This window comes from Uloborus diversus, chromosome 7, assembly GCF_026930045.1.
Source record: "Uloborus diversus isolate 005 chromosome 7, Udiv.v.3.1, whole genome shotgun sequence".
Classification (NCBI taxonomy): domain Eukaryota; kingdom Metazoa; phylum Arthropoda; class Arachnida; order Araneae; family Uloboridae; genus Uloborus; species Uloborus diversus.
Window position 1 is genome coordinate 134,521,541 of NC_072737.1, and position 14,128 is coordinate 134,535,668.

The 14,128-nt window shown below is 33.0% G+C and overlaps 1 protein-coding gene across 1 annotated transcript in view; it reads left to right on the top strand.

Moving 5' to 3' along the window:
- The window catches only part of LOC129225645 (uncharacterized), a 46,963-nt gene extending 32,835 nt beyond the window's left edge, over positions 1-14,128 (top strand). The window contains exons 9-11 of the mRNA XM_054860113.1: positions 5,202-5,287; positions 8,386-8,495; positions 13,650-14,128. Of these exons, the coding sequence (XP_054716088.1) occupies positions 5,202-5,287; positions 8,386-8,495; positions 13,650-13,681 (228 nt within the window). The 3' untranslated portion in view covers positions 13,682-14,128. The remainder of the gene's footprint in view (positions 1-5,201; positions 5,288-8,385; positions 8,496-13,649) is intronic.

Sequence of the window (14,128 nt, forward strand, 5' to 3'; positions counted from 1 at the left end):
TTCCATATCTTTTATTTACTTTCTGCCTATTTTATTACATTGTGGTTTTGCTGCATAAAGAACCATATACAAGGTTCTATTTTTTTAAATAGCTGCGTATTAAATTGACTGATGTTATACTGAATAGTTGAGAATGCAATGCTGAAATACGAGGGCGGTTTGATAAGTCCGTGACTTTTGAAGGAAAAAATCAAAACAAATACCAAAATGCAATTTAATTATGATTTATAGTTATATTTGGCAATACCCGTGAAATTTACAGACGATATTAAAATTTTGTTGTGTTTTATTGGCATCGGAAGAAAACAGACTATTTTTATTTCGTTATGGAGAAAAAAGAATTTCGCGTGTTGATTAAGCATTACTTTTTGCGCGGAAAAACAATTTCCGAAACAGAACAAAAGTTGAAAAAATATTATTGTGAGTCTGCTCCATGACATGGTATGATTCACAAGTGGTTTACGGAATTTCGTTGTGGCCGTACGAGCACAACAGATGCAGAACGTTCTGGACGTCCAATTGAAGTCACAAACGAAGAAATGATCGACAAAATCCATGACATTGTGCTAGAAGACTGCCGTGTGAAAGTGCGTGAGATAGTTAATATGGTAAACATATCATCTGAACGTGTATGCAACATTTTGCACGAACATTTGTGCATGAAAAAGTTATCAGCAAGATGGGTGCCGCGTTTGCTGACAGTGGATCAAAACGGAATCGTGTAACAATGTCAAAACAGTGTTTAGACAAATTCCAGCGTAATCCAAGTGAATTTTTGCGATGTTATGTGACCATGGATGAAACTTGGATACATTACAGTCAAAACAGTGGAACAGTCAAAACAGTGGACTTCTTCTACGGAAACTGCTCCGAAAAAGGCAAAGACAGTTCCATCGGCCGGCAAGGTTATGGCTTCAGTTTTCTGGGATTCAAAGGGCATAATCCACATTGACTACCTTGAAAAAAGAAAAACAATCACAGGACAGTATTATGCTAATTTATTAGACAGTTTTAATGCAAAATTAAGAGAAAAACGACCCCATTTGACCAAGAAAAAAGTGCTGTTCCATCACGATAACGCTCCAGCTCATGCATCTGCAATTGCAACCACAAAATTGCTTGAATTAAGCTATGAATTGGTTCCTCATCCACCATATTCCCCAGACTTGGCCCCCAGTGTTGAGCAGTAAGTTATCGCCCTTAAGGCTGGGCTAGGGCAGAACTACTGCAGTGGTAAAATAATAACTTACAATTCGGTGAAAAACAATACGCATATGTATACATTTGAATAAGGAAGTGCCTGTACCTTTATATAATGTACGCACTTTAAATTATCAAGAAGTTTTTTTATCTTTCATATATTGTTCCTTTCCTGCAACAGCGCCATAGTTCAAAATAAATGAATTAATAAATATTCTTTAAGTTAATACTACATGGTAGTTGCAATTATCTCTATAATATTCAACTATCAACCGAGCGATATATATATATATATATATATATATATATATATATATATATATATATAAATTAAGAGTCCATACTAGCATTTTATGACATCAAAAAAAAAAAAAAAGATTTTTTGATCCGTCTAAACTGGTTTTCCCCCTTAAATTAAGAAAACAACATAGCTGTGACTTACAGTGCTTTGCGGTATGAAAATTACCCATGTAGATCATGATCATATTCACTGTTGATACAGAATATCCCTCTTTAGTATGTGTAACGTTTATGTATCAAATGGGTTTACTTGAAAGTAGCAACTCATAGAACACTTAGAACGGTTTATTAGCGTAAACTGTAAGACATATGTTTAGCAATTCTTATAATAAAGCTTATAATGGCACAGTTTTGCCAACAGCTGAATACTAATAACGATGGGGATTAAGGTTACAGTTAATATGACATCCCCCTTTTTTGAAAAAAATAAGAAAAAACTTACTTTTACTATAACATATATATGATTTCCTGAAATTAGTTACTTTCAAATAGACAAAACTTAATGTCTACAATGCTGCATAAAGAACCATATACAAGGTTCTATTTTTTTAAATAGCTGCGTATTAAATTGACTGATGTTATACTGAATAGTTGAGAATGCAATGCTGAAATACGAGGGCGGTTTGATAAGTCCGTGACTTTTGAAGGAAAAAATCAAAACAAATACCAAAATGCAATTTAATTATGATTTATAGTTATATTTGGCAATACCCGTGAAATTTACAGACGATATTAAAATTTTGTTGTGTTTTATTGGCATCGGAAGAAAACAGACTATTTTTATTTCGTTATGGAGAAAAAAGAATTTCGCGTGTTGATTAAGCATTACTTTTTGCGCGGAAAAACAATTTCCGAAACAGAACAAAAGTTGAAAAAATATTATTGTGAGTCTGCTCCATGACATGGTATGATTCACAAGTGGTTTACGGAATTTCGTTGTGGCCGTACGAGCACAACAGATGCAGAACGTTCTGGACGTCCAATTGAAGTCACAAACGAAGAAATGATCGACAAAATCCATGACATTGTGCTAGAAGACTGCCGTGTGAAAGTGCGTGAGATAGTTAATATGGTAAACATATCATCTGAACGTGTATGCAACATTTTGCACGAACATTTGTGCATGAAAAAGTTATCAGCAAGATGGGTGCCGCGTTTGCTGACAGTGGATCAAAACGGAATCGTGTAACAATGTCAAAACAGTGTTTAGACAAATTCCAGCGTAATCCAAGTGAATTTTTGCGATGTTATGTGACCATGGATGAAACTTGGATACATTACAGTCAAAACAGTGGAACAGTCAAAACAGTGGACTTCTTCTACGGAAACTGCTCCGAAAAAGGCAAAGACAGTTCCATCGGCCGGCAAGGTTATGGCTTCAGTTTTCTGGGATTCAAAGGGCATAATCCACATTGACTACCTTGAAAAAAGAAAAACAATCACAGGACAGTATTATGCTAATTTATTAGACAGTTTTAATGCAAAATTAAGAGAAAAACGACCCCATTTGACCAAGAAAAAAGTGCTGTTCCATCACGATAACGCTCCAGCTCATGCATCTGCAATTGCAACCACAAAATTGCTTGAATTAAGCTATGAATTGGTTCCTCATCCACCATATTCCCCAGACTTGGCCCCCAGTGTTGAGCAGTAAGTTATCGCCCTTAAGGCTGGGCTAGGGCAGAACTACTGCAGTGGTAAAATAATAACTTACAATTCGGTGAAAAACAATACGCATATGTATACATTTGAATAAGGAAGTGCCTGTACCTTTATATAATGTACGCACTTTAAATTATCAAGAAGTTTTTTTATCTTTCATATATTGTTCCTTTCCTGCAACAGCGCCATAGTTCAAAATAAATGAATTAATAAATATTCTTTAAGTTAATACTACATGGTAGTTGCAATTATCTCTATAATATTCAACTATCAACCGAGCGATATATATATATATATATATATATATATATATATATATATATATAAATTAAGAGTCCATAATCAAAATCATAATCGGCATATTATAATCATAATCTATTACATTTTTTATAGAGACGTACCGAGTACTCTGTACTCGGCCAAATTCTGATCAGATACTCGGCCAATACTGAGTAGTTGCAAAAAATTGAATATTGTCCAAGACATATACTAAAATTTATAAAAAAAGGCAAGCATTATATTCTGCAATCATTTACAATTAAAATTTATAAGTCAAATTTAAATTTTGAGAAAAATGAAGTTTGTAATGCTTTAATGGAATAAATCTTTATTTTAACGTCCCCAAAATTAATAAAACTTATTTTATTAAAAATTATGCAAAAAAGGTAAGTATAGAAAATATGGAATTTTTATATTAAAAATGGATTTTTGCTACAAACAAAAATTAGTTATAAAAAATATAAAAATACCTTTGCTTAAAAAATAAAAGGAAATAAAACAATGTTAAAAGCACGGTGCAGGAACACTGCAGACATGTGTTTTGGCGTTACAAGGAATTTCTTTTTCAATGCACAAAATGGGAGCTCGTAGATTTAAAGGCATCCGACAAAAGTCGGATTTTTTTGTCGTATGTCTTTACATTCTTTAGCTCACATGTTATGTACTGAAAAAGATGTTCCTTGTAACGAGGGGGGGGGGGGGGTCAGAAACACATGTCTGCAGTGTTCCCGAACTTTTGTTTTATCTGCTTTTAAAAATTATTTATGTTTGGCGGACTAGAACTATAATTGATTGGTATACAGGGAAACCCCTCCTAATGGACACCCCTCTTATGCAGACAATTTTTAATTCCCCAGTTCCAATGCAAATAACATTATTAAACCCTTGTCCTGCGGACACCTCTCTGTTGCGGACAAAAAAATTGTCCTGTTAGTGTCCGCATTAGAGGGATTTTACTGTAATTTGTTTTAATTTCAACTTGATTAATCATACCTTTTATTTATTTATTTTTAATTTTAGAAATAATTTTTTTGTAAAATTTTTGACACAAACAAAATTGTTTATGTAATGCGTAATTAAATTTCAGCAGGAATTTAGTATTAAAAACTATTATATGGACAAGGTCTATACTACTATTCCAATAAATTCAAAATTCATCACATGTGTGTCGGTGGTTCTTCTTAAAACATAATTGGTACTTGGTAACTCGGCCGAGTAGTGAAAGGTCGAGTACTCGGCTACTCGGCCAAAGTGCTACTCGGTGCGTCTCTAATTTTCTACATAAACCAATCGTTGCTGTAATCCTTATTACTTTTTGTCAGAGGGCTTTAATTATAAGCATAATTACCCTTATTTTGTGCTTGTAATTGTAATCGATTACATGCCCTCGTAATTGACTCCAAGTCTTGTTAAAACCAAGCGAAATGTTGCTGTATTGTTTTAAAATCTGAAATGTTGTTTTTATTTAAATTTAATTTTTATTTTAATACAAATAATCTTACAATGGAATCAGTCATTTTTCAAAACACCACCACTTTCATTGTTTTCATAATGCTTTAACAAATGACTAAAATTTGATCAACACTTTAAAAGTACAAGTTGTTAATAAAGATACTTTTAATAGGGAAGCTTGTACAAATGATATTAACCGTTCATTGTGTACAATATTGCTCATACATTTATGTGTGTATGTTGTTTTATTAGTGAAAATCAGTAAGATTGACCAGTTTGTGTAAATTTCATTATTTTTCAAATTTTAGGAATTTGCTGAAAAAGTAATTGAAGAAACTCATAGGTTTTGGCAGAAATTAATAAATAATGAAACAGATGCAAATGGGTTGAATTGGTAAGCAGTTTTTCTCTTCTTTATGTTCATGTAATTTTTTTTTTTTTTTTTTGAAGAATTTCTATGTAACACTAGAACCACAGACATTTCCGTATACCTGAAACTGCGAGCAGGGGTCAATTTGACCCAAAGCTTAAAATGGGTTCCTTGATGTTTAGAAACAGGTTAAAAAAATATTTTTGATGAAAAAGAGTAATACTATTATACAATACAATAGTAAGATATAAAATTCTGCCTCATTAACTTTAATCATTTATTCATTTCACTTTGTAGTGTTAATTTTTTAGTGCATGTTAGAAATATTAATATTTTAAAGAAAATTCTGTAATTTTAGGAAGAAGGAAACATTCTGTGGTTTATTTACATTACATTGCTTGCTTATTTTTTATGAATAAATCTACAAAAAATGTTTAAATTAAAATGACAAAGCTCATACCAACAATATGGATACATTCTTTATGTATTACATGCAATTAGCACAGCTCCTTTTTATACTGTAACGGATTCGGTGCGACTTCCACTTTCTTGAAATGAAAACACAGTTCTTGATAAAAACACAGGAAATTTATTTACACTATGTACAGGAAAGATCGCCAACAACTGCTAAATTATTCATCAGCAATAAAGCAATTATCACACAACACCGTAAACTCAACGTTTACACACGTATTTACTTCCAAATACGAAAACAACACAGCGAAATGCCTCGCTATAAACAGAGCTAATACACACTCACAGTTCGAAATCTGAATCGAAACTCCCCGTTTATCCATCGCTAACGGCTTTTATAAACATCCAAGAATTTTCTACAACATTCTTTCTGCTTCGAGAAATGCGTAGACCGTTATCAAATTTTATCAATGAAAATAAAAAGAATAGGGGGTTGTATACTTTAGCCATATGTTAAGGGGTTGTATATTCATTACGGGAAATTATTTACAGGTTACGTTACTACAATAATTACTATTTACAGGATTTGTAACAATACACTTAGTCCACTTGCCACATATTGTTTTTTTTACATTCAAAACAGTTGTCAACAGTTTTATTATTGGATTTTGGGACATGACAATGCAACTCTTTTTGGAACTACTGACATATTTTTTTCGGATCCAGATGTCAGTGTGGTTATACATTTTGGTGAAATGTATGTTGCTCTCAGTTCTTCGACGAGCTGCTGAATAAAGCTCTTTCCTTGAAATGTTCTTTCCTGTGACTTGTTTATAAAAAATCCAAGAATTTATTCCCACAAGGTCGAGGATACTGTAAAAGATGTGAACAGGCTTTCTCCTAGACCCAGCTTTTTGGTGTACTTTTGAGGCATTTGGTCTTCGACATCCATACCACATTTTGTAGAGTCATAAAATGATACTGTCTGTGGTAACATTTTCTTATTATTAGTGTCAATATGAACAGTTGGATGCAATGAGCTAAGTAGTATGACATTTTTCTTTTGCTTCCCTTCATAAACTGTCTTGGTGATGTCATTGTACTTTAGTAATGTTGTTTCATGCAAGAGTGTTTTAATTTTTTTTACAATTGTAGGCACTTTGCTACGATTTCGTTTTACTGTCCCAACTAAGCTTGTCTTTTTTTCTTTTAAAATTTTTGCTAGGTTCAGAGTTGTAAAATAATTGTCCATTGTGACATTTCTTCTTTTGTTTTCAAACAGTTTGATTAAATTCAGAACAACATATTCACAAAGATTCTAATTTTTATTACGATTCTTATCTTTACCCACATATGGAAAGCCATTCACTATGTACTTTGTGTCAGTATTTGCGGCAATCCAGAATTTTATCCCAAACTTGTCAGGTTTATTTGGCATTTATTGCATAAACTTGCATCTGACTTTTGTGGGAAAGAGTTGTTCATCAACTGGTTATTAGGTTTTGAACCTTAGAGTAGCCTTATTTGGTACACTTATGCACTTAACTCCAAATACCGGAGACTAGAATGCAGCAGTACTAGGGTGCCGGGAAAAATTGTAATTCTTCAAAGAATGCCGCAAGCAGAAAAGTTTGAGAACCCCTGTGCTAACAAGTAGGGTAATGGCACCAGTAACATATATGTTTAGGACATCACTCTCAGGTTAACTCAATTTTCTGAGCCTTTTAATGTATTTAAACTTTTTAAATTATTTTTCTCTCATGCTACTACATCTCATCTAACGTTTGGCTGCTTCTGGATCCTCTGAATTAGTAAATTTTTTTTTTTATTTGCTCGATTTTGAAAAAATCTGATGATACCCACTTATAGATGGGATGAGGAAATGATGAGTAATGGATAAAATTCCTTTTTATCTGCAAAATGTGCAAAAGTTCTTTGTTTTTCAAACTAAAGTCTTATTAAGTCAAAATGAACATGAAACACCAGCTGACCTCGTGGTGGCTGTTCATAACCTTCCACCACTGCCTTGTAAATGCCAACTGGCTCACAAAATTCACTCTGATTACACTAGTTGGTTGCACTGTATTCATCAGCCACAGCAACATCAATTTTAAACATCTAAAAATTCTTATTATTTCATTCCAACTTATGCCTTTCTTTTACTGGACCCTTGTCTGTTACAAGTGCCCTATATCATCTACTTTCTAAAAATGGGGGGGGGGGGATTGTGATCATTTCTCCGCATTTATTCTCATGAAAATAAGCATTTTACAAAACTTAGAACAAATAAAATGTGATAAATGTGTTCATGTTCAGAAATGTGTGAGTTCATATTTTTTGTGAAAAGTTTCATTTTTGACCTCAGGTCACTTTTAATGTTGATCCTTACTCAATATTTTGACTTTATGCCTGCTAATGCTGCAAATACAGATTCACAAGGATAAGGGGGCAAAAAATATACTAAAAATTGCAAAAAAGGGGATAATGTTGAAAATATTTACATGTGATCTTAAAATTGATTAAATTATAGTCATTTTTACTTTATTTTTAGAATGCATTCATGCCTCCCTTGAAATTCTTCTATGTCCCCTAGGGAAGCAGAGAGGTGCACCCCATGGTTAAGAACCCTTCTTTTAAACCATGATGTTGTTTAAAAAATGATATACTTTGTATCCTGTTTTAACCCATAATTTAATGCATATTTTCAGTGCCTGTGTAGCAATTGAAGATAGCCCTTACAGAATAAATGTTGTTGACGCTTTGACTGCTCTTCAGCAAACGGAAGAACCAGGACCAGCAGAGGACATAGATACTATTGGTAAGTTTTCCAATTTTGTGAAATATTACTAGTACAAAAATAAATTCCAGGGATCTGGAATCTTTTGTTTAACACTAGAAAGACGGAAGCGGTCATTTTGACCGCAAACGATTTTCAAATGCTCATATTTGCTGCGTTTAATTTTCAAATTCTTTTTCCTTCATTGACTTTTCCTAACTATTTATTAAGATCTTACAACAGTAATTTTTTCCCTCTAGGATTATTATTATAGTCGCTATAAATGTTTATACCTAGAAAGACTGACTACGGTCATTTTGACCGCTTAAGGGAACCTTTCTTTATGCACCCGTTTTCTTCTTTTTTCTCTTATCAGTTGTTTGTACTATGGACTATTGTTAGTTGTCAGGGTGAGTAATGTTCTTTTGAGCTTGAGTAGTACCTGCTGGTGAGGTTTAATTCTTTGAACTGTTAGGAAAATGCGAAACACCTGCTGGTTGCATAGTTTCAGTTTTCTGTTATCTGCACAGGGGCAAAGTTGAGAAAGGTAAATTTGAAAAGCATGTGACTGGACACGTGAAATTACTTTGGGTCTAAAAAGAATTAAATATAAACAGAGATAAATTCCAAACATGTTTGCTGGAATTCTTTTGTGCACAAAACATGTGCTTTGTTTGAAGTATTGATGTTTATTTTCTTCGGTGATAATGAAGTTCTCAGTCACATAATTATCTTCATGATATTGAGAAGAACCGTTGACGACAAGCAAAAATTATAGGATAATTAACTCCTGAAACTGCTGCACATCTAAAACAGATTATGGTTCGAATGAACAGTCTGACTTGTCTGAAGAGAAATATATTCCTAGCGATGAGAATAGTTTGCTTTCATGAGATTATTGCGACTATTTTTCGGAGTCAAGATCTGCAGAAAAGGATTGTTCTTCTGAGTTAGAATCAGAAAAAACCTCGCTAATAAAAATTGACGCTCAAAATATAAAAAGTAGTGAAAGAAAAAGGGAAAAGGGACCGACGCCGAAAAAAAAGGGGGACAATTTCAAAAACAGAACTCCTATTTCTCCAATTTCCTCCAAGTCACCTCCACTGGTCAATTTCGCTGCATATAAATAAGTATCTACCACAGGAAAAAGATTAAAATGGTGTGAAATTAAATTACGCGGAAATAAAACTACGAGCATTTGTTCTAATTGCCAAAAAAAAAAAATGTTAATGGCTAACATACAGGCGATGTGATAACATAAGTATTTTGAAATACTGTAAAAGGTAGTAATGTACGGTATCTTGCGATATTAAGATATTTTTTAAACCAAACACATGTATGGTTGATTATATTACTTGTTAGCTATTACATGCTAAAAAAATTTTCTCTTTTTTGTACAAATTTGCTCTTTCTTAATGCCAATTGTGTAAAGCATGTGTATTTCACTTGATCGAACATAAAATTAAAAAAAAGCTATCTGAGACTTATTTGCAGACTATATTACGATTAAATTGCTAAATTAAACTCTGATATGATGAAACAAATCTTTTCTATGGTTAAAAATCCCGAAAGGAGGAAATTTCCAATCTTTTAAGTATGGCGGTCAAAGTGACCGCTGCTCGTCTTTCTAGGTATACGCAAAACGCCGTCTTTCTAGTGTTAAATGTTACTTATATTCAAAAATTTCAGTTTAGGATTTCTTTCAATATTTTGTTGTACTACTAGTAGCAATCCTTTGCTTTCAACTCGAATACTTTTGGTTGGAAATTTAAGCAAGATGCCAAAAAGAAACATTGAACTTTTGAATTTTTAAACTTTGGAACTATGGTTTTCACTTTGTCACATCTTTCGCTAAATGGGAGAGGGGAACCCGTTTAGAAGGCAGAAATTTTAGTGTATTTTCTGCATTTTTAAAATAGCGACAGGATAATTGGAATTTGTTCAAACTTAGATGATATATTATTCATATTTTAAAGTACACTTTGTAATTTTTTGAAGTTATTTCTGCCAGAAATAGAGAAGTTAGAAGCTGATGTCCACGGATCAGAGCTTTTTGCTGGTGTACATTCATGAAGTCACAATTTTTATCTGTAATCATTACAATTTTTTTTTTTTATCTTTAACAACATATTTCCTCAGAATATGAACCTAATTCTGGTTATAAAAAAAAAAAAAAATCATGCTTTTGAGGTGTTTGATCACCAAATTCACTTTTTCCACCATTTTTGTTTAAAGTTTTTGCATTATTATTATTTTTTTTAAAATAATAATATCATCCTAGAATTAAGTTGATATAGAATGTAATTGAATAAAGAATATTTGCACAAAATTTCAGAATGATTGGCCTATAACATTTTGTGCTGGGATGCACAACAGTTGAAAAAAAGTTTTGAGAAAAAGGAGATTGGAAAAAACTGCTGTGAACATTTTTGAATCTCCAGTTTTTAAGTGCTCATTGCATTAGAACTAAACAGAATTTTGGATTGAAATTTTGGCAACATATCCTTGAATAGGTCTACTAGCATTTTATGACATCAAAAAAAAAAAAAAAGATTTTTTGATCCGTCTAAACTGGTTTTCCCCCTTAAATTAAGAAAACAACATAGCTGTGACTTACAGTGCTTTGCGGTATGAAAATTACCCATGTAGATCATGATCATATTCACTGTTGATACAGAATATCCCTCTTTAGTATGTGTAACGTTTATGTATCAAATGGGTTTACTTGAAAGTAGCAACTCATAGAACACTTAGAACGGTTTATTAGCGTAAACTGTAAGACATATGTTTAGCAATTCTTATAATAAAGCTTATAATGGCACAGTTTTGCCAACAGCTGAATACTAATAACGATGGGGATTAAGGTTACAGTTAATATGACATCCCCCTTTTTTGAAAAAAATAAGAAAAAACTTACTTTTACTATAACATATATATGATTTCCTGAAATTAGTTACTTTCAAATAGACAAAACTTAATGTCTACAATGTTTACATTTAGAAGAATATTTCTGTATTTACAAGTCAAGTTTAATAGGTTTTTTAATCAGTCTTCCTGAGCGAGTGATATGAGCTGATTTGTGTGTACTAATCACGTCCTTAGGGCTAGTAAGGCTGCGGGTTACAGGAGAAGTAGAAGGAGAGTCTGATGATTTTCAACCACTGTTTAACACTCATCCTGTACAGCATCTGACTTATCCATTTCACTGTGAGGCAGCTGAAGAATTCTTTCTTTATTCTGATCATCACTACTTCTGGGAGTTTGCTCCGGTTGAATCGGTTGTAGGTGGATTCTCATCTTTGACAGTGTTATGTCGAAGAAATCACGAATTTCGTCTGTATGTTGCACCCTCGGGAGTTCTTATGATGAAAGATCTTGGTCCCGAAGCTGGGGCAATCACTTCAGCTGATCTCTAATCTCGGTGTCTTTTGCGAAACCACACTTTCTCTCCAATATTAATAGGCTTCTTAGGCTTAGATCCTCTATCCCTATATATTTTGTAGCCCAATCTTAATGCTCTTAAGTTCTCTGGACCATTTTTGATTATTCTGGGCATCAAGAGGTTTCGGCTAATCAGAAGGGTTCCTTTTGTTCTTCGTCCCATTAGCCTTTGGGCTGGAGATCAAAGATTTTTTCAAGGTGTATTTCTGTTATTTAACAATGCCAAATATACGTCCGAGCCATCAGCAGAGCACTTTAAAATAAGGCTCTTGACTTCTTGAACATATCTCTCTGCCAGACCATTTGACCTCTTGTGTTCTGGAATAAAGACCTGTTTCTAGACTAAAGAGTTTCTGGACTAAATTTGAAAATTTCAGTCTTCAGCAAATTTATAAAACTCCTCTGATATCAATTGAGTGCCAGAATCTGAGCACAAAATTTCTGAAACACCGTGATTGGAAAACCAATGCTTCATGGTCTTAACTACTGTAGATGACGATACTCCCCAGAACACAAAAATCAAAATAGCCAGAATAGCTATCTGCTATTATAAGATAATTTTTCTTGTTGAGGTAAAATACATCTGTGGCTACAATTTTCCATGGTCTCTCGGGTATTTTGTTGAAAAGAATTGGTTCTTCCAGGTTATTTCTTTGGCATCGTTGGCACACTTCACATTGCCTGAAATATTCAGTTACATCTTGGTCATGCCAAGCCAATAGACATTTTCTCTTGCTCTATTCAGAGAGTATTCTATTCCCAAATGTTCCAGATGGATCGTTTTCAGTGTTGTATCTTTAAGCTTACTGGGTATAACTACATGATCCCCTCTGAATATAATTCTTTCATAGTAAGAGAATTCGTCTTTAAAAGTCCAATACTTCTTGAGACACTGCGGAATCTTGTTAATGTTATCGGGCCAGCCTTTTAAAATTACTTCCGATAGCTGTGATAATTCTTCATCGTTTTTATTGCTTGTTTTAGCTCTTTAGTTCGGGGCGTTAGTCATCGGGACTATGATATGAACTTCCATTTGCAGTTCAGATGTATCCGAGTTGTTTTTACATTGGGTATCTTGGCTTAATGTGTCAGCTATAAACATTTCAGTGCCCTTCTTATACATTACTTCCAGTCTATATGTCATGAACAAACATAACATGATTCTTTTGAGGCGTGGCAGAGCACAATGCAAGGGTTTCTTTGAGATAGAAACAAGTGGTTTGTGACTAGTTTCAACAGTAAGGTGTTTACAACCCATACGTATTGATGAAATCTCATACATCCAAATTTTATGGCACATGCTTCTTTCTCTATTTGGGAGTAGTCGAAAGTGGGTTTGGCGAAAGCTTTAGCTGCATATGCCATTGGACAATCTTCTTGCATTAAGACAGTGCTTACAGAATGTTGATTAGCATCAACTGATAATACCACTGGAGCATTCACATCGTAATACTTTAATACAAGTAAATCTTGCAAGATTTTCTTCAGCCTTTCAAATGAGCCTTGCTGTTCCCCCTCCCATATTCATTCAATATCCTTTTTGCAAAGTTCTCTTAATGGTTGTTTAACTAATGGTGAACCTGATGTCCATGCTAAAGCTTTAAATATTTTATTGCAGCATGACTAGTTCAAGTTTTTTTCACAAACTGCAAATGTAAAATATGCTTAAGTAACATGAGGATGTATCTAGATTTTCTCTTTTTTTTTTTTTTTTTTGATCTTTTCTATGAATAATAAAGTTGTTCTTCCTTTCAGTGGACAAGTGGCATTTTGTACAATTGAAGTAATACTAAGAGCAGGCATTCCTCTGAAGCAAGAGAAAAAAAAAAAAGCCCTCCACCAAAAGAAAAACCTATGTAATGGAATGGTATAAGAGTAATTTATAACTTTCATAATCTCTTTGATTTGAATAAGTTTTTTTATTTCTGTAAATTACCCAGTTAACTATATTTTTTATAAGGAAATTGAATATATTGTATATAAACCAGATCAATTTTCACTTGATTAATGATAAGTGATTATTCCTAATAATCTTGTTTTAAACTTATTTCAAGAAATGAATGTTATATATTTGGTTAAAGAACTTCATAAAATGTGATATTGTTTCTTTGATACTGACAGCTGATTTATTACATTGCTCTCTGAATATTAACTTTTGGTTGTGAAAAAGCCATGACAATGTTTTTTGTGTCTTTAAGTCAGTGAAGACATCGAAAAAAATAAAAGGATTTTTA